At 46.0% G+C, this 24,210-nt stretch overlaps 1 protein-coding gene across 4 annotated transcripts in view; it reads left to right on the forward strand.

Moving 5' to 3' along the window:
• The window catches only part of STK36 (serine/threonine kinase 36), a 30,118-nt gene extending 6,200 nt beyond the window's left edge, over window positions 1-23,918 (forward strand). For 2 of the 4 annotated variants that reach the window (XM_009238104.4, XM_063712590.1), the window contains exons 7-27: window positions 879-972; window positions 1,272-1,441; window positions 1,605-1,792; window positions 2,318-2,417; window positions 6,417-6,560; window positions 10,049-10,228; window positions 11,211-11,308; window positions 11,798-11,903; window positions 13,411-13,561; window positions 13,851-13,978; window positions 14,508-14,612; window positions 14,995-15,093; window positions 15,180-15,268; window positions 15,549-15,612; window positions 15,808-15,918; window positions 17,883-17,894; window positions 18,332-18,506; window positions 18,756-18,903; window positions 19,147-19,294; window positions 19,896-20,642; window positions 23,147-23,918. In XM_009238104.4, the coding sequence (XP_009236379.3) occupies window positions 879-972; window positions 1,272-1,441; window positions 1,605-1,792; window positions 2,318-2,417; window positions 6,417-6,560; window positions 10,049-10,228; window positions 11,211-11,308; window positions 11,798-11,903; window positions 13,411-13,561; window positions 13,851-13,978; window positions 14,508-14,612; window positions 14,995-15,093; window positions 15,180-15,268; window positions 15,549-15,612; window positions 15,808-15,918; window positions 17,883-17,894; window positions 18,332-18,506; window positions 18,756-18,903; window positions 19,147-19,294; window positions 19,896-20,642; window positions 23,147-23,290 (3,201 nt within the window). In that variant the 3' untranslated portion in view covers window positions 23,291-23,918. 4 annotated transcript variants of the gene reach the window in all.
• The last annotated feature ends 292 nt before the right edge of the window (window positions 23,919-24,210 follow it).

Raw genomic sequence — 24,210 nt, forward strand, 5'->3', positions numbered from 1 at the left:
TAGAATTTAAATGCAGTCTTCTCCCAGAGTGAAACCTTATTACAGCTTTGCTTTATCTGAGATGAAAAGGGACAACAAATTCCTCCCCTGTTTAGTTGAGGGGGCCCAAATAATTGGCAAGAATAATCTAAATGAAGGAATCTTAAGTGGAAGAGGTGCACATAGGATATTCATTCTCCCTATAGGCAGATACTCAGGTATCTCCAGCAAGATCCATAGTTATACAGATCACTTTGTTTTAGAACAGTGGTCATAATCTACTAGTACCTCTGTTCCTATCTGAGGCCCAATTGAGGATTTCCCCAAAGATTCCTGATAAGGATAAGGTGTATCCTTTTCAGAGACTGTCTCCCTATCTCTCCACCTCTGAAGACTTGCAGAAAGATTTCTGTTTTTGAATACTCCCAAACACACCTTCACACAATTACTTGTGCGTGTGAGTGTGCTTGTAACCAAAAATGCATCTTTTCCTACCCAGCCACAGACAAACCATAGTCAAAGGGAAGGCAGCATGAATAGTTTGGGAGTTCTTTGAATGTTTGCTTTCTGAAGATCATTAAGAAGATGACATCTCTTTCTCCCAGTGTTTTTTCTCCCTTCTTTACAAAGTTGGTGCATTAAAATTTGTTTTTACTTTTGGGAATACAAAATGCCTATGAACAGGATTTGGGGTTCTGTCCCTAGGAGGTGAGACAGTGGTCTGTCCATGATTTCAGCCAGGAAAATGGGACCTGAACAAAGTTTTTAGAGGACATGATCAAGAGCAGCTCGTCTGCTGTGAGAATGGATATGGGATTCTTGGTTTGCTAGTTCTGCTGATAGAGAGAGACTTAAGGGAAGGGAAAGAATGATTGATGGAATATTTTTTCTCTCTGTAGAACTTCCTGCAGGGACTGCTCACCAAAGACCCACGGCAGCGACTGTCCTGGCCAGACCTCTTATATCACCCCTTTATTGCTGGTCATGTCACCAGTGAGTCATCAGGGTTCCCAGGGCTCTTGGACTTCCCAGTACTTCCTCCAAACTACTTCTCTTTCCCTTCCCCGACCTTCTAGATCTAATATGTCCTCTTTCCTCCACCAGCTTGAACTTTCTTCCTAGCCCTTCGCTTAACCTTTGCCACTTCCCTTGCAACCCCACTCTCCCTCTGTCACTTTTTCAAAATGATCTTCTTCCACAGAAGCCTGGAGACACTGAAGTTGTCCCTGGCCAAGTGGACACAGGGACCATGGCCCCCATGATCATGTCTTCCTTCTCTTCCCTCCCTGCAGTAATAACTGAGACAGCAGGCCCAGATTTGGGGACTCCATTCACCAGCCGCCTACCCCCAGAACTTCAGGTCCTAAAGGACAAACAGGCCCATCGATTGTCCCCCAAGGGTAATCAGTCTCGCATCTTGACTCAAGCCTATGAACGCATGGCTGAGGAGGCCATGCAAAAGGTGTGTGGGGCAGAGGAAAATATGTGAAATGACCAGGCTAGTGACTGGGGAGTTAGAGGAGGAGGGTGACTTTCTAGGGTTGGAGAAGGGCCATGAATAGCATTCATATTGTCCTATAGCAATCAGATAGCTCTGATTCAGTGTTGCCCCCTACCTCCCACAGAAACATCAGAACACAGGACCTGCCCTTGAGCAAGAGGACAAGACCAGCAAGGTGGCTCCTGGCACAGCCCCTCTGCCCAGACTCGGGGCCACTCCTCAGGAATCAAGCCTCCTGGCTGGGATCTTAGCCTCAGAATTGAAGAGCAGCTGGGCTGAGTCAGGGACTGGAGAGGCGCCGTCTGCACCTCGGTGAGAAGGATATAGTTAGGGATTTGTAGAGTGAGGTATCTTGCACATCTTTGACTCTAGCCAAAGCAAATACAAAATGGTCCCTGTCACTAGCCACTGCCTAAACATGGATAGAGCCTTGAGAGTCTGAGTCCTGGATTCTTGGATTCTAATTATAGATGTTTTTCTGATTCATCAGGAAACTTGGGGACTTTCTCTTCTTTATGTACATTGACTGAAAGGTTGGCTGAAAGGGAAAGGATCATCTCCATCCAAAAAGGAAGATTGTTTTGAGTTGAAAGCCATAGGTGAAAACTGCAAAGTAGAATAAGCTTTAAAGTGAGAAGACAGTTAAGGATATTTGTGTAGTAGTCAACATATCCTGTACTGGTCATATCCCACATCCCAGAAAGAAGTCTCCTCTAGTCAATCCTATATGGCTTGTTTCTCATTCCTATCCTGGGTCTACAGAGAGGGACAAGTTAACGAACCCTAAGAGTCATGGGTTTGGAACCCATTCTGCTTCCCCATGGCTTCCTCCGGCAGGGAAAACCGGACCACCCCAGATTGTGAACGAGCATTCCCAGAGGAGAGGCCAGAGGTGCTGGGCCAGCGGAGCACTGATGCAGTGGACCTGGAAGATGAGGTGAGCCCTAGGGTCTCTTACTGACTTTGTCTCTTTCATGGGATGTTAAGTCTAGGTAGATGTTTTTCTAGAACAGTGATTCCCAACTCCCTAAGTATGAGCTCCCTTTGTGTTAAAAAGTATTGCTTTATTATTATAGATTTTAATTGTACAATATCTGAACATACAATTATTCAAAATGGAAACACATAGGTAAAAATGAAAGTCCTCATTGAGTCAGTCTCCAAGGTGACCAGTGTTATTAATTTAGTCTGTCTCCTCCCAAACTTTCTGTAATTTCACACACATGCATAAGCACACATTGGCATTTATAGTTTGCTGTTTTTACATTACTGAGTTTTATTATATGTATTGTTTTGCATTATACCTCCTTCACTGTATAATCTGGGATCTTTCTACACCAGAGCATGTAGTTTTACCATAATCCTTTTTTTTTTTTTTTTTTTTTTTTGAGACAGAGTCTCACCCTGTCACCCAGGCTGGATTGCAGTAGTGCAATCTTGGCTCACTGCAACCTCCGCCTCCTGCGTTCAAGCGATTCTCCTGCCTCAGCCTCTTGAGTAGCTGGGATTACAGGTGCCCACCACCACACGTGGCTAATTTTGGTATTTTTAATAGAGATGGGGTTTTACCATGTTGGCCAGGCTAGTCACAAACTCCTGACCTCAGGTGATCTGCCCGCCTCAGCCTCCCAAAGTGCTGGGATTACAGGCATGAGCCACTGTGCCTGGTCTACAACATTTTATTAATATGTTTTTTTTTGAGTTTTGCCTTTTTTTGGAAATAATTTCAAACTTAAAGAATAATTGTGAGAATACCACAAATAATTCCTGTGTATACCCTTGTCTTAGTCTGTTTTGTGCCGCTATAACAGAATAGCTAAGACAGGGTAATTTATAAAGAACAGAAGTTTATTTCTCACAGGTCTGGAATCTGGAAAGTTCAAGATCAAGGTGCCGGCAGATTGGGTCATAGTCTCCAGCAGGGTGCCTCGAATGCCCAGTCCTTGAGAGGGGAAGAATGCAGTGTCCTTACTTTGCAGAAGTGCAGAAGAGAATGAACCCACTCCTGCAAGGCCTTCTTATAGCATCAGTCTGTTCTTGAAGGCAGAGCCCTTGTGAACTAAACACTTCTGATTAGGCGCTGCCTCCTAACACTGGTGCAATGCAATGGGGATTAAGTTTCTAACACGTGAGTTTTGGAGAGGACAGAACATTCAAACCATAGCAACACTTTTTATTTATTTATTTATTTATTTTTGAGATGGAGTTTTGCTCTTGTTGCCCAGGCTGGAGTGCAACGGCACGATCTTGGCTCACTGCAACCTCTGCCTCCTGGGTTCAAGTGATTCTCCTGCCTCAGCCTCCCAAGTAGCTGGAATTACAGGCATGTGCCATCATGCCCAGCTAATTTTGTATTTTGAGTAGAGATGGGGTTTCACCATGTTGGCTAGCTGGTCTCGAACTCCTGACCTTAGGTGATCTGCCTGCCTCGGCCTCCCAAAGTGCTGGGATTACAAGCTGGAGCCACCACACCCAGCCTATAACAACACTTTTACCCCAAATTCATCAGTTGTAAAACTTTTGAATCATTTGCTTTACCATTCTGTCTCTCTCTCTTCCCCTATGGACATAGCATCTTTCTGAATCATTTTAGGGTAAGTTGTACATGTGCCCCTTTACCCCTAAATACTTTAGTGCATATTTCCTACAACAAGATCCTTCACTTACACTAACACAGTACAATTATGAAAGTCAGAAATTTAACATTGATATAATACTGTTATAATAGATTAATAAACTAATCTATAATCCTTATGCAAATTTTGCTAATTGCTTCAGTAATGTGCTTTATGAAAATTTTTTTTCTGCTCCATGATCCAATCCAGTATCACACCTTGCTTTATTTATTTATTTATTTATTTATTTATTTATTTATTGAGCAGGGTCTTACTCTGTTGCCAGGGTGGAGTGCAATGATGCGATCTCGGCTCACTGTAACCTCCAACTCCTGAGCTCAAGCAATCCTCCTGCCTCAGCCTTCTGAGTAGCTGGGACTACAGGCACCTGCCACCATGCCTGGCTAATTTTTATGTTTTTTTAGAGAGAAGATTTCACCATCTTGTCCAGGCTGGTCTCGAACTCCTGGACTCAAGTGATCTGCCCGCCTCAGCCTCACAAAGTGCTGGGATTACAGTGAGCCACTTGCGCCCAGCCCACACATTGCATTTAGTTGTTATGCCTCCTTAGTCTCCTTTAATCTGGAACAGTTCTTGTCTTTCTTTGTATTTTATGACTGATAGTTTTGAGGTACATGTCAGTTATTTTGTAGAATGTTCCTCAAATTGATTATTTCCTAATGAATAGATTCAGGTTGTATATATTTTTGGTAGGAATACTACATAAGTGATACATCCTCAGTACCACAATCTTTTTATTTATTTATTTGAGACAGTGTCTCAATCTGTCACCTGGACAACAGGGTGGAATATAGTGGTGCAATCATGGCTCACTGCAGCTTTGAACTCATGGGGTCAAGCAATTCTCCCATCTCAGCCTCCCAAGTAGCTGAGACTACAGGTGTATGGCACCATGCCCAGCTATTTTTTTTTTTTTAAGGCGGAGTCTTGCTCTGTCGCCCAGGCTGGAGTGCAGTGGCGCAATCTTGGCTCACTGCAACTGCCACCTCCTGGGTTCAAGCGATTCTCCTGCCTCAGCCTTCTGAGTAGCTGGGGTTACAGGCGCCCGTCACCACGCCCAGCTAATTTTTATATTTTTAGTAGAGACAGGGTTTCACCATATTGTTCAGGCTGGTCTCGAACTCCTGACCTTGTGATCTGCCTGCCTCGGCCTCTCGAAGTGCTGGGATTACAGGCATGAGCCACTGCACCAGGCCTATTTTTTTTTCTTTAAAGAGACAGAGCCTTACTGTATTGCCCAGGCTGGTCTTGAGCTCCTGGCCTCAAGCAGTCCTCCTACCTCGACCTCCCAAAGTGCTGGGATTACAGGCATGAGCTAATGTGCCCAGCCTCACAATCTTTTTTGTTTGTTTGTTTTTTGAGACAGAGTTTCACTCTTGTTGCCCAGGCTGGAGTGCAATGGCGTGATCTCAGTTCACCGCCACCTCCGCCTCCCGGGTTCAAGCGATTATCCTGCCTCAGCCTCTCGAGTAGCTGGGATTACAGGCATCTGCCACCACACCCGGCTAATTTTGTATTTTTAGTAGAGATGGGTGGGGTTTCTCCATGTTGGTCAGGCTGGTCTTGAACTCCCGACCTCAGGAGTTCGGCCTCGGCCTCCCAAAGTGCTGGGATTACAGGCGTGAGCTACTGCGCCTGGCCTTTTTTTTTTTTTGAGACAGAGTCTCGCTCTGTCACCCAGGCTGGAGTGCAGTGGCGCCATCTCGGCTCACTGCAAACTCCGTCTCCTGGGTTCAAATAATTCTGCTGTCTCAGCCTCCTGAGTAGCTGGGATTACAGGCGTGTGCCACCACACCCAGCTAATTTTTGTATTTTTATAGAGAGGGGGGTTTCACCACATTGGCCAGGCTGGTCTTGAACTCCTGAGCTCAGGTGATCTGCCAGCCTCGGCCTCCCAAAGTGGTGGGATTACAGGCATGAGCCACGCGCCCGGCCCTCACAATCTTTTTAATAACCTCATTGTATTTTCTAATATGGATGGACCCTGGTTTATTATTCCCTTAGTGACTGACTTTATAATCTTTTCCTTTTTAAAATTATTACAAACCATGCTGCAGCGGACATCTTTCTAGGTATCTCTTTATGCACACATGCCGGTGTTCTCCAAGAGACTCTTCAAGACCCCTCACAGACTGCCAGCTGTACCTTTTTTAGCAGGTGACTGAAGATGTACATCTGTGCTAAAGGGGTCACTGGCTCCTTGCAGTTACTTCATGATTCCCCACGGTTTCTACTGGTTGGGATCTACTACCTTAGACTTACACACTACTCCTGACCCCTTCCACTCCCCTCTGCCTCAGGAGCCAGACAGTGACAATGAGTGGCAACACCTGCTAGAGACCACTGAGCCTGTGCCTATTCAACTGAAGGCTCCTCTCACCTTGCTGTGCAATCCTGACTTCTGCCAGCGCATCCAGAGTCAGCTGCATGAAGCTGGAGGGCAGGTAATGGGCAGAAAGACACTGTGGATGGGATCAAGACTGTTTTCACAGATGGAGTGTTGAAATACACTGACTTCAGGAGAAAGAGAAAGTTTGTCTTTTTCCAGTTCTTCAATCTATCTGCTTAGTTTGAGGAGGTTTGCCAACCTCCTTTAGTAACACAGAAAGAGCAGCCCTCAGGTTTCTTTTTCTGAAGGGAAAAATACCTACTAGAATAGGGATCAAACTTTTCTCATGGTAAATATTTTAGGCATTGTGAGCCACCAGGCAAAAATGGAGGATATTATGTTAAGTACTTACATAATGAGGGAAAACACATTTTCACTAATTTTTTATTGATGAAATTAAAAATATAAATATAACAATTAAATATACAATATTTTGTACTACAGGTACACTAGTGAGAAGAATGAGATTATTTTGCGGGGGAGAGGAATGACATTTTGCTTAATTAGCATTCAAAGTTAGTGTAAAGTTAGTGTTCCCTCCTACAAAACCTTACTTTGCTCCTCTGAAACACAGTGCTTTTCCTTCCTGGGTACTCGCTACACTGTGTTGCTTATATCACTTTATTCAGGTATAATTTATGTATAAGATTTACACTTTTTTGGTGTATGATAAATGATTTCTAGTAAATTTGCCAATTTTAAAACTGTTACCATAGTTCAGTTTTAGAACATTTTCATCACCCCAGTAAAACCCCTCATACCCATTTACGGTTTTTTTTTTGAGACGGAATCTCACTCTGTCACCCAGGCTGGAGTGTAGTGGTGTGATCTCGGCTCACTGCAACCTCTGCCCCCCGCAGGTTTAAGCAATTCTCTGCCTCAGCCTCTGGAGTGACTGAGATTACAGGCTCATGCCACCACGCTCAGCTAATTTTTTTGTATTTTTAGTAGAGATGGTGTTTTACCATCTTGGCCAGGCTGGTCTTGAACTCCTGACTTTATGATCTGCCCGCCTCAGCCTCCCAAAGTGCTGGGATTACAGGCATGAACCACTGCGCCCAGCCTTTATTTATTTTTATTTATTTTTATTTTTTAAAATTTTTTGAGATGGGGTCTCACTCTGTCATCTGGGCTGGAGTGTAGTAGCACTATCTCAGGTCACTGCAGCCTCTGCCTCTCTGGTTCAAGGGATTCTCATGTCTCAACATCTCAAGTAGCTGGGATTACAGGCGTGCACCACCATGCTTAGCTAATTTTTTGTATTTTTTGTAGAGATAGGGTTTTACCATGTTGCCCAGGCTGGTCTGGAACTTCTGGGCTCAAGTAATCCTCCCACCTTGGCCTCCCAAAGTGCTGGGATTATAGGTATGAGCCACTGCCCCCAGCCCCCATTTACAGTTAATCATCGTTCCCCTTTTTATAGCTGGTTAGTATTCCATTATATGGATATATCACATTTTGTTTATCCACTCACTAGTTGATTAGACATTGATGTATTGGGTTGTTTCCACTTTTTAGCTTTTATGAATAATGCTGCTATGAACATTCACAAGCAAGTCTATGTATGGATAAATGTTTTTATTTCCCTTGGGTAACTACATAGGAGTAGAATTGCTGGTCATATGGTAAATTTATATTTAACATTTTAAGAAACTGCTGAACTATTTTCCAAAGTGGCTGTACCATTTTACATTCCCACCAGTATTATATGAGGGTCCATGTTTCTTCACATCCTTGTCAACACTTGTTATTGTCTAACTTTTTTACTATAGCCATTCTAGTAAGTGTGAGATAGTATCTCATTGTTATTTTAATTTACATTCCACTAATGATGAATGTTGAACATCTTTTCGTGGCTTATTCACCATTTGTATATCTTCTTTGGTGAAATATCTCAAATCTTTTGCTCAGTTTTTAATTTGGTTGTTTGTGTTATTGAGTTGTAAAACTTCTTTGTATATTGTCAACATAAGACCTTTATCAGATGGGTGATTTGCAAATATTTTCTCCCAGTCTGTGGTTTGTCTTTTCATTCTTTCTCATAAGAGTGTCTTTTGAAGCAAAAAATTTTGAATTTTGATTAAGTTCAGTTATTGTTTTTTCCCTTTGTGGTTCATACTTTTGATGTTGTGTATAAGAAATCTTTTCCAAATGCAAGCTCTTAAAGATTTTCTCTTTTCCTAAAAGTTTTATAGTTTTAGCTCTTACATTTAGGTTTCTGATCCATCTTGAGCTAATTTTTGTATATAATGTGAGGAAAAGATCTAAGTTGATCGTTTTTGCATGTGGATATATAATTGTCCTGGCACCATTTGTGGAAAAGAACTCTCCTTTCCTCATTGAATTGGCTTGTTTGCACTTGTCTTTTGCATTGAATTGGCAGTTTGCACTTGTCTTTTGGCACTAACACGTTTTCCTCCTAGTGTTGGATAACTTGCAGTGTGGAGAGGCAAACTGAAAGCTCTGCCTTTAGGGATAAGACTCCCTCTGGTGGAATTCCAGCTGCACTACTCATTAGCTGTGTGATCTTGGACTACTTACTTCACCTATGCAGAAGCTTCAGTTTCTTCATCTATAAAATGGCTAATTCTATTTATTTCACAGGGTTATTGTAAATATTAAATGAGCAGATGCCAATATTTAGAACAGCTAATGGCATATTATAAAATACTTGGTGTAAATGTTCTTCTTTTGAAGAATAACCATTTAAAAATATAATACTGGCCAGGCATGGTGGCTCACGCCTGTAATCCTAGCACTTTGGGAGGCTGAGGTGGGAGGATCACTTGAGATCAGGAGTTTGAGGCCAGCCTGGCCAACATGGTGAGATCCCGTCTCTACTAAAAATACAAAAATTAGCTAGGTGTGGTGGTGGGCACCTGTAATCCCAGCTACTTGGGAGGCTGAGGCAGGAGAATCACTTGAACCCAGGAGGCAGAGAGGTTGCAGTGAGCCAAGATTGCACCATTACACTCCAGCCTGGAGGACAAGAGTGAAACTCTGTCTCGAAAAATAAATAAATAGCAAAAATAAATAAAAATATAATACTATCCTTAGCATGCAGGCTGTATACAAATAAATATTAGGCTGGATTTGACCTGTGAGCCATAGTTTGTCAACCCTGATCTAGAGTTGAATAATGTTGTTTTGTCTTTCTGTGGTTGAATAATATTGTTTTATATGCATTGTTTTGAATTTTCAGAAGCATGTGCGGTGCACATGTTTTTTGTTTTTAAGGTGAAGGGCTGGAGAAGGGAGGGAGCAGATGGGAATGGCACTTAGTCTGACAGAGATCCTGAGAAGAGGCCCCTACCCATTGGTCACTGGTGTTCGGTGTTAGGTAACCTGACCATCTATTGTCTTCTTCCCTGGTACAGTTCTCCTATTTCCCTGCTTTCCTTCTCTGTGTTTTAGACTTGCAAAGAAAGGAATGCAAGCATTTGGTCTGCTTTGCCAGCTCCTTGGGGATGCTTGGTATGTGTAGTTCTCCTTCTTTTACCTCTGAAAATATCAATCATTGCCTCTTTCCCTCATGTCACCCAGATCCTGAAAGGCATCTTGGAGGGTGCTTCCCACATCCTGCCTGCATTCCGGGTCCTGAGCAGTCTTCTCTCCAGCTGCAGTGACTCTGTTGCCTTGTATTCCTTCTGCCGGGAGGCAGGGCTTCCTGGGCTGCTGCTGAGTCTACTCAGGCACAGTCAGGAGAGCAACAGCCTCCAGCAGGTAAGCACCAGGCCAGAAGCCTCTGAAGACTCACAGAGGTTCTTTTTCTTGGATTTATCTCATTCAGATTGCCATCTCTCTTTGGTCTGACTGCCTTTTATTTTCTTTCTTCCTCTTTCTAGTTAGTAGACTATTAATTGCAAACTCTGATGCCTTCTGGGGCCAGGCAGATAAGGTCAGCCATGAAGTAGGCTATGCGTGTGACTATATGAGTAGTGGGGAATATGATGAACTAGAGTTCACATGCCTCCTCTAAATAGAGTAGAGGCATCCTTTCCTCAGCCTCCAGCCCATTGTTGCCACAGGAAAATATGGGCCTGAGAAAACTAGCCAGATCTTCTAGTTTTCTAAGAAAAGGTAGAAACCCAAATTTTTATGTGTAATTTTTAAATATTTAGAGCGCTGTGCTTTGAAATGTTAGATCCTAGGCTTCACTGACCTGATCTTACAGAGCAGAGTACTAAAATTCAGAGATAACTCATACACAGTCACTAATTTGTAAATGGTCACAGAGATAACAAGTGGAAGAGCTGGGATAGAGACTCAATGTGTTTGGGGCCAAACCTCTACTTCCCACTGCTGTGTCCTACGGTAGCTGGGCTGAGAGGATGGGGAATGTTTCAGAGTCAGTGTAAATGCCTAATAGGGCCTAGGATGAGGCAGCTGGAAAGCTGCACTTTGTTGATGAGTATTAATCTTGGGTGATTTTAAGGAATTTAGAGAAAAAGATTTTTGAAAAATAGAACCTCCTATACTCCAAAATGCTATTGAGGCCAAACAAGACACATTTAATCCAGGCTGTTTACAGCCCATTGGCAGATTATCTGTTACCCCTAGAACTCTCTCTCTGCCTATACTTCTCTTCTGTCCGTTTCTGTTTGATCAACTTGACTGGGTCTCTATACACCCTTTCTACTGTTTTTTCTGTTCTTTGTTTCCATCCTTCACATTGCCCTTACTCTCTTCTTCTTTTCCTGGGCAGCAATCTTGGTATGGGACCTTCTTACAGGACCTGATGGCTGTGATTCAGGCCTACTTTGCCTGTACCTTCAATCTGGAGAGGAGCCAGACAAGTGACAGGTAGGATAAGAAGTGCTTTTGCATTGTTGGCAAGTTTGGCTTCTGTTTCTACCCCACGTGCCCTTCCCATTTAGGAACAGGCCAAGTATGAAGAAGCTGTGATTTGTTACAGGTTTAGGAATCAGCTGAGTGGCCACTCATAGTCCTTTTAAGGACCCTAAGACAGCTCCAACTTGGCCTCAAGACTTATAGTTTCTAAGAGTCAGCAGTCACCATGGTCCTAAAATGGAAAGGTCAAGATGTGAATAACCTGTTCCAGGAAGTCAAGTGGATTAAAGAAAGAAAGAAAAAAAATGTGCGAATACCCTAGAGAAAATGGCAAAGAAGGGGCTTGGAGGGTGTATGTGTGTGTGTGGCAGGGGAGAAGGGAAGAACATTCTGATGTGTCCCTTTGCAGAGACTCTCCTACCTGCCCAGGACTGACTCATTCACCACATCCAGGCTTTTAGTAGAGAGATAAGAAATCATGGGCTCATTTTCCACCCCCAGCCTGCAGGTGTTTCAGGAGGCTGCCAATCTTTTTCTGGACCTGTTGGGGAAACTGCTGGCCCAACCAGATGACTCTGAGCAGACTTTGCGGAGGGACAGCCTCATGGTAATCTGCTCCCACTTCCAGATTTCTGTGTCTCCTGTCATTCTCCGTGTTTCTCCCATCCCCTTTCTTATGACTATGTAGGGTCAGATCAAGTTAATTTGACAAACATTTGTTAAGGTCCCACCATGCCATATGCCATGTGAGTAAGAAAAAGTGCCTGCCTTCAAGGGACTAGGGATAATTTAATAGGGGAGAGGTAAAGGGATTAAGGACAACAGTGAAAAGTACATTAGAACTTTGCATATAATACAAGAGCACTGCTGTATTTCATCTCTGCTAGCATTTGAAGAATACATCGCAGTTTGCCACGTAAATGAGGCACAAAGTAGAAATTCTGTACAGAAAGAGTAACATATATAAAGGCCCAGAGGCTTTAAGCAGTTTGGCATATTTCAGGGGACCACAAATAGAACTACTTCTTCTTGAAAAGACTTGCAGATCATCTAGTATTGTCTAACCTCGTTTGTCCTGAGGATTAGTAAACTATGCAGTTCTTTTCCCTAGATCCTGGAGGTAAGGGACAGGAGAATGGAGGATTGAATGAGAAAATAGCTGTGTTCTGACTAACCTCAGAGGAGATAGAGAGGAATATATATTTGTAAGGAAGTAAATAATTGCCTGGTCATTGTTAAAACTGGTAATTGGGAACATAGATCTGGACTACTTCTTGCCTTTAGCTAGCATTCACTCAAACTTTCCTGGTCTGAGATCCTGTTTTAATATCCCTCACCCTTTCAAGTCAGAAAGCTTTTACTGTCTAACCTAAATTTTGGCCAGCAGTGACTCATGCTATTGGCCAGCACTTCTCGTGTCATATGCTATGAATAGAATGGGGAGTTTGGAATCATTACCTCCTGAAATTCTGAATCAGTAGAACTGAGTTGGGAGGGACCCAAGAATCCCTAGGATTTCTTCTTTTCTTTTCTTTCTTTTTTTTTTTGGAGACAGGGTCTCTCTGTCACCCAGGCTAGAGTGCAGTGGCATGATCTTGACTCACTGCAACCTCCACCCTCTGGGCTCAAGCAATCCTCCCATCTCGGCCTCCTGAGTAGCTGAGACTATGGGTGCACACCATCAGACCTGGCTATTTTTTTTGGATTTTTAGTAGAGACAGGGTTTTGCCATGTTGCCCAGGTTGGTCTCAAACTTCTGAGCTCAAGTGATCCACCTGCCTCGGCCTCCCAATCCCCTGTTGGGATTACAGGCATGAGCCATTGCACCTGACCCCTAGGAATTCTTATACTCATGGTCTATAAAAAACACTTTGAGAAACATCATCTAGGGAGCAGCTGATCAGAGAATAGAAGGATTGACACCTAAAATTATTGTCCTTGAAGCATGAATGAAAGCAGTTCTAATGCATTTTTGGTGTGAAGAATGCTTAAAATTAGACACATGTTTGCTTTGGTTTTTGTCCTCTTTCCTCAGATCCTCAGGGTTTCTTGTTTTTTACACTAAGCCCAGTCTTCTGATGCCCTGATGCTACCTCTGCACTTGTCTCCTTTAGTGCTTTACTGTCCTGTGCGAAGCCATGGATGGGAACAGCCGGGCCATCTCCAAAGCCTTTTACTCCAGCTTGCTGACGACAAAGCAGGTTGTCTTGGATGGGCTCCTTCATGGCTTGACAGTTCCACAGCTCCCTGTCCACACTCCCCCAGGTAACCAGAGTGGAGAAAGGAGGTTCTCTTGAATTACTTGTTGCATAGGTCAGGCTCCGCTCTTTCTATTGCCATCACCTAGATCGCACCTGGCATTTAGTAGGTGCTCAATAAATAACTGTGAACTGAGAGGATGAATGGGAATCTGAGGGAGACAAACAGACCTCATCCTGCATTCTTCCCACTCCCTTAGGTTCCCTACTCCTGCTGCCATGTCGGTGAGTACTGGTGCTATTGTCTAGGGCAAGAGCCTCAGGCCTTTGGAATTACTCTTTGCTTTTCTCCATAGGAGCCCCACAAGTGAGCCAGCCACTGCGAGAGCAGAGTGAGGATATACCTGGAGCCATTTCCTCTGCCCTGGCAGCCATATGCACTGCTCCTGTGGGACTACCCGACTGCTGGGACGGCAAGGAGCAGGTCCGAGCTACAATTGCTTGTTCCTCCCATCCTACTGCCAGAGGAGTTGAGGAGGCTAGCCCCAGTTTTTCAGAAAGGCAGAAAAACAAGCTTTTAAGCCCCTCCTTTAGTACTTCCAGAAACAGATGCTCCCACCCTGGGCCATTTGTAGAACATGATATAGCCAGAATCCCAGAGCCCATGGCCAGTTGGTGAGGGAGAGAGCACAGTGATAAACTGCCCAGGTGGTGGGGCAGCTGATCTGAAGCCTCCAGTGATGCTTCCTCAAGGGCTGAGAATTCAGCTTTCCTGATCCCTGTTGGTCAGTAATCCTTTCCTCTGTACCTGGCTACACTGGGGCCAAACTAGGCCATGACTTTTGGTTCTCTATTGGTGATGAAGACTGGGAATAGAATGGGGTCTGAGGTTTCTGGTGAATGTGGGAAGAGTGACTAGGAAGAGACTGAGAGTCCTGATCATTTTGGACATATGTGAGGAGTAGGGTTGTAATAATGTGGATAGGATTGAGCCTTCAGGTATGTCTCTATAGGTCTGTTGGCATTTGGCAAATCAGCTAACTGAAGACAGCAGCCAGCTCAGGCCATCCCTCGTCTCTGGCCTGCAGCATCCCATCCTGTGCCTGCACCTTCTCAAGGTAATTCTCTTAACTCCTGGCATCACAGCTTTATTTTTAACTCCCAGTGCAGACAGAGAGAGAAACAGAGAAACAGACCAAGAGAGGAGGACTAAAAGAGAGAGAGACTGAGAGAGACCAATTGAGACACCCCCTTGGAAGACTCCTTTCTGCTTTTAAATCTGTTCAACTGAGAGGACCCCACTGTTAGCCAGTCCTCAGTGGAACCAAGAAGGGTCCTTGTCTCACTGTCTCACAGCAAGAGGCAGAAGGGGGTTCTCTCACACTCCCAAGTGTGGGTACCAGATCTTTTGAGGGGCTGGCTGGTGTTTCAGCTGAGCCTTCAATCTTGGAGCCCAGGGCCTGCTCTGCCTCACTGCCAGACTCCTTCCCTCTCCCTCAGGTTCTATACTCCTGCTGCCTTGTCAGTGAGCGCCTGTGCCGTCTTCTAGGGCAGGAGCCCCTGGCCTTGGAATCCCTGTTTATGTTGGTTCAGGGCAAGGTAAGCCAGCAGCACAGGTGGGCTTCCCCTGGCAGCCCCATTGTCTCAGCCAGAGGTTGTTCTGATATCTTAGGTTTCCTTTGTAGGTAAAAGTAGTAGATTGGGAAGAGTCTACTGAAGTGACACTCTACTTCCTCTCCCTTCTTGTCTTTCGGCTCCAAAACCTGCCTTGTGGGTAAGTCATAAAGTAGGGTGTCTCCACAGAAGTCTTCTGGCCACATAGCTAACCCTCACAAAGAGTATGGGGAATGGTACCCTACAGCGTATCCTTAGGAGGAATTGGGATAGAGAGCGTGAAGCTTTCTCTACAAAGAACAGACCTAGACTCCCATCAACTTTGTGCCTTGGAGGTAGACATGCAGCCTAGGTGAAGAAAGCCATGCAAGGGAGAGGGAAGGCCGCTTACCAACCTCCTTTAATACTGCTGCATCCCTTGATGTATCTCTTTATTCCAGAATGGAGAAGCTAGGCAGTGACGTTGCTACTCTCTTTACCCATTCGCATGTCGTCTCTCTTGTGGTAAGTTTTTAACCTTCACCCTCCTCCCCTTTTCACCCTAGCATCTACCCCTTGTGGAAGTGGGGGAGTCACTATCCAATTTGCATCTGTTTCTGGAGGCATTCTTTTGGACCAGGACAGAGACAAATCCTCTCTGCCTGTCCTGAATGCCATTTAGATTTGGACATTCTTTCTCCTCTTTTACCTCTCTCACAGAGTGCAGCAGCCTGTCTATTGGGACAGCTTGGTCAGCAAGGGGTGACCTTTGACCTCCAGCCCATGGAATGGATGGCTGCAGCCACACATGCCTTGTCTGCCCCTGCAGAGGTGAGGCCCCCCAGGGAGGGCACAGACATGTTTTCTCTGAGTCAGACACTAGGACTGCATTCAAGGGGAAAAGACTGAAATGCCAGCAAGCCTGGAGTAAACTGAGGAATGGAAAAGGAATCAAGGAGCCCTTCCTTTTCTAGATTTGTCGCCGGATAATAGGCCCCTCTGAGCCCAGATTGATCTGGACTTTAGATTTCTTTTTAATATGCAGGGCTTCTAGAGAGTGAGGGAGGGAAGGGAAGAGGAAGGGTGACTAACCTGAGTTTTCTGAGTAGTGTGAGAACCCTGCCTGCTTCGTTCTCCTCCTCCAGAAGCTCATGCTCTTGGCAGAGTCCTTCCTAATGCATAATTTCACCTCTGACTGCAGCTTCCACTCTGCTTTTCCCACTTGTTCTTCTTAACAGATGGAAAAGGTGGCTGACATCCTGTGAATTCTTCAGGAACTCAGTCCATTACGTAGTCTTCTTTCTGCTTTCTCCTTTCCCAGGACTTTTCTTCCTTTCATTTTTAGACCCTTTGGAACTCATCTTTCCTTCATTTTGTAAAAAGAAGGATATACTTTATAATCAAATTATTGTCATCCCTTTTTCTTTTCTTTTCTTTTTTTTTTTTGAGATGGAGTTTGGCTCTTGTCCAGGCTGGAGTGCCATGGCGCTTTCTCGGCTCACCGCAACCTCTGCCTCCTGGGTTCAAGCGATTCTCCTGCCTCAGCCTCCCGAGTAGCTGGGATTACAGGCATGCACCACCATGCCCAGCTAATTTTTGTATTTTTAGTAGAGACGGGGTTTCTCCATGCTGGTCAGGTTGGTCTCGAACTCCTGACCTCATGTGTGATCCGCCCGCCTCGGCCTCTCAAAGTGCTGGGATTATAGGTGTGAGCCACCATGTCCAGTCTTTTTTTTGTTTTTGTTTTGTTTTTTTTGAGACGGAGTCTTATTCTGTCGTCCAGGCTGGAGTGTAGTGGCACGATCTTGGCTCACTGCAACCTCCGCCTCCCAGGTTCAAGTGATTCTCCTGCCTCAGCCTCCCAAGTAGTTGGGATTACAGGTATACACCACCATGCCTGGCTAATTTTTTTGTGTGTTTTTAGTAGAGATGGGGTTTCACCATGTTGGCCAGGCTGGTCTCGAACTCCTGACCTCAAGTGATCCATCCGCCTCAGCCTCCTAAAGTGCTGGGATTACAGGCATGAGCCACTGTGCCCGGCCTGCCATCTTTATATATGTAGAATTCTTTTTTTGTTGTTGTTTTTTTTTGAGATGGAGTCTCACCCTGTCACCAGGCTGGAGTGCAGTGGTGTGATCTAGGCTCACTGCAACCTCCACCTCCTGGGTTCAAGCGATTCCCCTGCCTCAGCCTCCTGAGTAGCTGGGACAACAGGTGCACACCTCCATGCCCAGCTAATTTTTGTATTTTTAGTAGAGACAGGGTTTCACCATGTTGGCCAGGCTGGTCTCGAACTCCTGACTTCGTGATCCCCCCGCCTCAGCCTCCCAAAGTGCTGGGATTACAGGCGTGAGCTACCGCGGCGGCTGAATTCTTTATAATTTATAAAACATTTTCACGTTATCCCACAACAAACTTGAAATATAGACACACCAATGTAATAATACTCATCTGCTTTTTCTAGACTAAATTAGCCTTCAGAGAGGTTGTGTCACTAGTGATAGCACTAACACTCATCCGGAAGTCTAAGTCAGAACTTTGGGAGTCATCAGTGACTGTTCTGTCTTCCCCATTATTCCCCCACCCAAATGGTTCCCCCAGGCCCCATATATTCTACCTTCTGGTTGACTCTCAAATCTGTTCCCTCCATGGCACCGTCACTGACCTGCCTTGGTTTAACGGCCACCCCATTCCTCTTAGGCATCTGCATTCTTCTTGTTTCTCTCTGACAGGTTCGGTTGACTCCACCGGGTAGTTGTGGATTCTATGATGGCCTCCTTATCCTTCTGTTGCAGCTCCTCACTGAGGTACAGATGCATCTTGGGATGGATGGGAAGTAAAGAGAGAGGAACTGGGCATTTTGGGGAGCCTCTGGACCAGAGGAATGAAGAAGCAACCCACAGCCTCCCCTCTCAAGCTGCTGTGCCTGTGATAGCCTTGGAACTTCCCTGCCTGCCCTCAGTACTGATCCTTTGAAGGAAACCATTCACTGCATCCCCTGGGATCCAGTGGGAGATAAAATGAATTCCCTGGGTTTCAGCAGACATACACATGAGTTGTGAGGTCAGAGGGTTAAGGTTTGATAAGAAAATGAAATAAGACGACAGGGAAATACTAGGTGGGAAAGCGGAAGGAATTATTTCTGGGACTTCCTTTCCTTGTAAGTCAGGAACAGGAATGAATAAAAGCATTTGGACTCCTGACTTCTGTCTTTTCCCCCACCCTCTTTCACTTTTATCTCTAGCAGGGGAAGGCTAGCCTAATCAGGGATATGTCCAGTTCAGAAATGTGGACCGTTTTGTGGCACCGCTTCTCCATGGTCCTGAGGCTCCCCAAGGAGGCATCTGCACAGGAAGGGGAGCTTTCGCTATCCAGTCCACCAAGCCCTGAGCCGGACTGGACACTGATTTCTCCGCAGGGTATCTTTCTATCACTATCCTTTTTGGGAGTGCATTGATCTGTCTTCAAGAGGAGGCAGCCCAGAACTGGGTTAACCCACAGAGGTTTCTTTTTTTTGCTTTTGCCTGGGGACAGGAAGCACTGTCTGCACTAGAGCTGCTCTAAGATGGGGAAGGGACTGAATAGGTGTAGCCCTGGGAGCTGTGGGGAAGCAGGGGTATCTGGGCATCTTGCCTGTTACATTGGGTCTCCATTTTTGGTATTACCAGGCATGGCAGCCCTGCTGAGCCTGGCCATGGCCACCTTTGCCCAGGAGCCCCAGTTATGCCTGAGCTGCCTGTCCCAGCATGGAAGTATCCTCATGTCCATCCTGAAGCATCTGCTTTGCCCCAGCTTCCTGAATCAACTGCGCCAGGCGTGAGTTTGAGCTAGAAGAGAGCCACAGAGTCAGCAATGGGGAGGGAGAGAGAAGAAGGCAGGAAAGAAGTTACTGACAGATTGAGCTATAAAGCAAGAAAGATGAGATCAGGTTTAGGCTGGAAACCTAAGTAGTGGCTGAGATTGTAGAAGGGGAGTTGGGCAAAGGAATTGGAGGAGGGAGGGAGGAATGATAAAGGTTAAGTGAACAAGACCAAGTCTCTTCGACATTCCTCTCCTTAGGCCTCATGGGTCTGAGTTTCTCCCTGTCGTGGTGCTCTCTGTCTGCCAGCTCCTTTGCTTCCCCTTTGCGCTGGACATGGATGCTGACCTCCTTATAGGTGTCTTGGCCGACCTCAGGGACTCAGAAGTTGCAGCCCATCTGCTGCAGGTACTTGGGCAGCTAGCATGAAGGTGGGAGAGGAAGATAGCCAACCTTGTATCCTCTAATTTACTTCCCAGCAGCTCCAGGGCTCTTCTAGGCCCCCGTAAGCATGGAACAGCTGGCTTGACTCAAAAGTTGGCATGGAGACAGTACTCAGACCTGCGCATGTGGTGGAGGCATGTGGTGGGAGCTGGGTTGGTGCCTCCTCCTCTCCATCAGTCCGTCACCTGGTTCTGTTGGTGCTCATTGGAGAGAACATCCTAAGTCCAGGCACTGAAGACTCAGCTCCTTGGCCAGGAATCATGTTTCTGGCAATTCTTGGCATTGCACAGTGGGACTTTGTTCTTTTGTTGTTTCTTTTTGTTTTTTCACAGTGGGTCTTTGAAGGCAGAGACCGAGCCCTTGCAAAGTAAGGAATGATCTTGGAAAGAACCTGCTCTCTCAGGCTCCACATTGTGTCTCATGTGGAGTGCTGTGGGGCAGGACTTCCAGCTCTCTGTGGCATTTCTCACCATAGCTTGGCTTTTCTCTCTCCCAGGTTTTGGGCTTCTTTCTAGCTGCATATACTCTCCCTCTCCCTGAATCCTTGTACCTCCTGTTCTCTCAGGTCTGCTGCTACCATCTTCCGTTGACGCAAGTGGAGCTGCCCATCAGCCTCCTCACGCGCCTGGCCCTCACAGATCCCACCTCTCTCCACCAGTTTGTGAACACAGTGGCCGCCTCCCCTAGAACCATCATCTCGTTTCTCTCAGTTGCCCTCCTGAGTGACCAGCCACTGCTGACCTCCGACCTTCTCTCTCTGCTGGCCCATACCGCCAGGGTCCTGTCTCCCAGCCACTTGTCCTTTATCCAAGAGCTTCTGGCTGGCTCTGATGAATCCTATCAGTCCCTGCGCAGCCTCCTGGGCCACCCAGAGAATTCTGTGCGGGCACACACTTATAGGCTCCTGGGACACTTGCTCCAACACAGCATGGCCCTGCGTGGGGCACTGCAGAGCCAGTCTGGACTGCTCAGCCTTCTGCTGCTTGGGCTTGGAGACAAGGATCCTGTTGTGCGGTGCAGTGCCAGCTTTGCTGTGGGCAATGCAGCCTACCAGGCTGGTCCTCTGGGACCTGCCCTGGCAGCTGCAGTGCCCAGTATGACCCAGCTGCTTGGAGATCCTCAGGCTGGTATCCGGCGCAATGTTGCATCGGCTCTGGGCAACTTGGGACCTGAAGGTTTGGGAGAGGAGCTGTTACAGTGCCAGGTACCCCAGCGGCTCCTAGAAATGGCATGTGGAGACCCCCAGCCAAATGTGAAGGAGGCCGCCCTCATTGCCCTCCGGAGCCTGCAACAGGAGCCTGGCATCCGTCAGGTATACCCTACAGCGCTTATGAACCATGATGATCAGGGCCCCTATAGGTGACGACATTTCTCTGAGATCATCTGTAAGGAATTGGAATCAGGACATGGAGAAACTTACGCCGTGTTTCTCCCAGGGACAGTGTCTTGGAGTGAGTTTTCTAGTTACCATATCCTGCCTTGGAGGAGGGAAGGGAGCTAGAAGAGGGCTCCAATGGGCTGGGAAATGTCTGAGATCTCAAGGACCACAGTTGATCTCTTCCAGAGGCTGTGCAGGAGGGAGATGAGGGAAGACTAAGAGATGCTGAGATAGAGTAGTTTTACTCTGTGTGCCATGAAGGTGCTGACTATTTTTTTTTTTACACTTACCATGAGAAAAGTACTATGCTAAGCATTTTACCTTTATTATCTGGTTTAAACTATTATTATCCTAATTTTGCAAATGAGGAAACTGAGGCACAAATAATTTAATAACTTGTCCAAGTTACAAGGAAAGTATGTAGGATTGGGCTTTTGAACTCAGAAGTCTGAGTCCAGAGCCCATACTCTTAACCACTACTTTATCCTGCCTCTTCTGCGCAACTTTCTTTTTTCTTTTTTTTTCTGAGACAGAGTTTCATTCTTATTGCCCAGGCTGGAGTGCAATGGCCTGATCTCGGCTCACCACAACTTCTGCCTCCCGGGTTCAAGCAGTTCTCCTGCCTTAGCCTCCCGAGTAGCTGGATTATAGGCATGCGCCACCACGCCTGGCTAATTTTGTATTTTTAGTAGAGACAGGGTTTCTCCATGTTGGTCAGGCTGGTCTCGAACTCCCAACCTCAGGTGATCCACCTGCCTTGGCCTCTCAGAGTGCTGGGATTACAGGCGTGAGCCACTCTTTTTTTTTTGAGACTGAATATCACTCTGTCGCCCAGGCCAGAATACGGTGGCGCAATCTCAGTTCACTGTAACCTCTGCCTCCAGGTTCAGGCAATTCTTGTGCCTCAGCCTCCTGAGTAGCTGGGACTATAGGTGCCTGTCACCATGCCCGGCTAATCTTTGTATTTTTATTATTTATTTATTTATTTATTTATTTTTAAGATGGAGTCTCGCTCTGTTGCCCAGGCTGGAGTACAATGGCACAATGTTGGCTCACTGCAACTTCTGCCTCCCAGGTTCAAGCGATTCTCCTGTCTCAGCCTCCCAAGTAGCTGGGATTACAGGCATGCACCACGTTACCTGGCTAATTTTGCATTTTTAGTGGAGACAAGGTTTCACCATGTTGGCCAGGCTGGTCTCGAACTCCTGACCTCAAGTGATCCGCCCACCTCAGCCTCCCAAAGTGTTGGGAATACAGGTGTGAGCCACCCTGCCTGACCGTGATTTTCAGTATATAAAGAGTCCAGTAGGCCAGGCTCTATGGCTCTTGCCTGTAATCCCAGCACTTTGGGAGACTGAGGTGGGCAGATCACTTGAGGTCAGGAATTCGAGACCAGCCTGGCCAACATAGTGAAACCCTGTCTCTACTAAAAATACAAAAATTAGCTGGGTGTGGTGGCAGGCTTCTGTAATCCCAGCTTCTCGGGAGGCTGAGGCAAGAGAATCCCTTGAACCTGGGAGGAGGAGGTTGCAGTGAGCGGAGATCATGCCTCTGCATTCCAGCCTGGGTGACGTAGCGAGACTCTGTCTCAAAAAAAAAAAAGCCCATTGGAAATCACAGATATCTACATATGGTAATACAAATTATGACATCTCAAAGTGGTAGCATTGGGAAGTTCATGCAGAGCAGAAATTTGAGAGGATGGTGAAGATCTTTTTTTTTTTTTTTGAGACGGAGTCTCACTCTGTCGCCCAGGCTGGAGTGCAGTGGCGCGGTCTTGGCTCACTGCAAGCTCTGCCTCCCGGGTTCATGCCATTCTGCCTCAGCCTCCCGAGTAGCTGGGCCTACAGGCACCTGCTGCCACGCCCAGCTAATTTTTTGTATTTTTTTTTTTTTAGTAGAGACGGGGTTTCACCGTGATAGCCAGGATGGTCTTGATGTCCTGACCTCATGATCCGCCCACCTCAGCCTCCCAAAGTGCGGGATTACAGGCGTGAGCCACCTTGCCTGGCTGATGATGAAGATCCTATAGGAATCTTGTGCAATCCATGGGGAAAATAATTAATGGGATTCTTGGTGGTAATGAGGTTAGAACTCACTGGTCTGCATCGAAGGCTAGAAATTAGACCTTTTGGCTTACTGTGAGTTACTGCTGCATTCATCAAGTCTTCCTGGGGACAAGTATATGTGTCCTTTAGTGCCTTGGTTTCATGGTCTATAACCAAAGGGAATGGAAGTAGACTTCTGGTCCTGATGATTCCTATCTCCAAGGTTTCTCTTCTGCCATTCAGTCTATTCCAAGTCCCCAAGAGCCCATTTCCTTTTTCTTCCTCTTCTCTAGTGGGAATTCCTGGGTAAATGAGAGTCCTCTGCACCTGCCCGACACCACCATTTCTGAGCCTCATATTCTGTTCTATCATCTGTTCTCTATCCTACAGGTACTGGTGTCCCTGGGTGCCAGTGAGAAACTAGCCTTGCTCTCTCTGGGGAATCAATTACTGCCACACAGCAGTCCTAGGCCTGCCTCTGCCAAACACTGCAGGAAACTCATTCACCTCCTGAGGCCAGCCCATAGCATGTGATTCCAGATTCCTGCGGTCCAGCCTCCAACTTTGGTTGCCAGCTCTTTCTTATTCTACTACACAAGCCACCAACTCAACTGAGAGCTAAAGAGACTAGAAAAGAGATAAGCTGCCAACTCAACTGAGAACAAGAAACTAGAAGAGATTTATATATAAAGCTTCTTCCTTCTCCCAGATGCAGGATGTTTTTCAACCAGTAAATTTTATTGCTGTTGGTGCCAGAGAAGAGTCCTTTCTTCTCTGCATCCAGGGGCCTTTTCTGCAATAATGTGCCTTTAACTCTAGGGACCTGCCTCATGGACCTTAGGGAAAAACCTCAACCTGAAAGATCTCTTCCTTTCTGGAGCTCCTTTAATCTTCCCAGCAGGTTTTTGCCTAGACGTGCTGGCCCCAGGACAGTGATGAAGACAGAGCCTGTCTCAGCTCTAGGCTGTGGGGATCAATGCCATCAGTCCCTGTTATTGAGGGATTATCCCTTAGCCAACATTCCTATCTGTGAGTGGGCGTGGAGAGTGTTATCTTTTTTTGGGGGGTGTGTGTATATGTGTGTGTATATGTGTGTGTGTGTGTGTGTGTGTTTAATAGTTCTGTTTGTAAACTCTTTTAATAAAAATCGTGCCTTACCATACTTGAAGCTCCCAGGACAAGGGTTGGGAGGCTCAACTCCTCTTTCAGCTTCTATGAGGTGCTGGTGTCCTGTTCACACAAGATCCTGGTCTGGCAGCTTACTTATATCATTTCTTGCCTTCCAATTTCCCCCTTCCTAGATGAACTATATTTGGTTACCTACTTTCAAGTCAAGGCCGGTGGAGCTGAAATAGGAAAGGGTAAGATTCAACAGAGCGGTCAATTAGGTTGCTCAGACTTAGTGACTAATTTTAATATTTAGTGGAGTTCTAATGTGTAGGAACTCCAAGCTG

The sequence above is a fragment of the Pongo abelii genome, chromosome 11 (assembly GCF_028885655.2).
Source record: "Pongo abelii isolate AG06213 chromosome 11, NHGRI_mPonAbe1-v2.0_pri, whole genome shotgun sequence".
In the NCBI taxonomy this organism is placed as follows: domain Eukaryota; kingdom Metazoa; phylum Chordata; class Mammalia; order Primates; family Hominidae; genus Pongo; species Pongo abelii.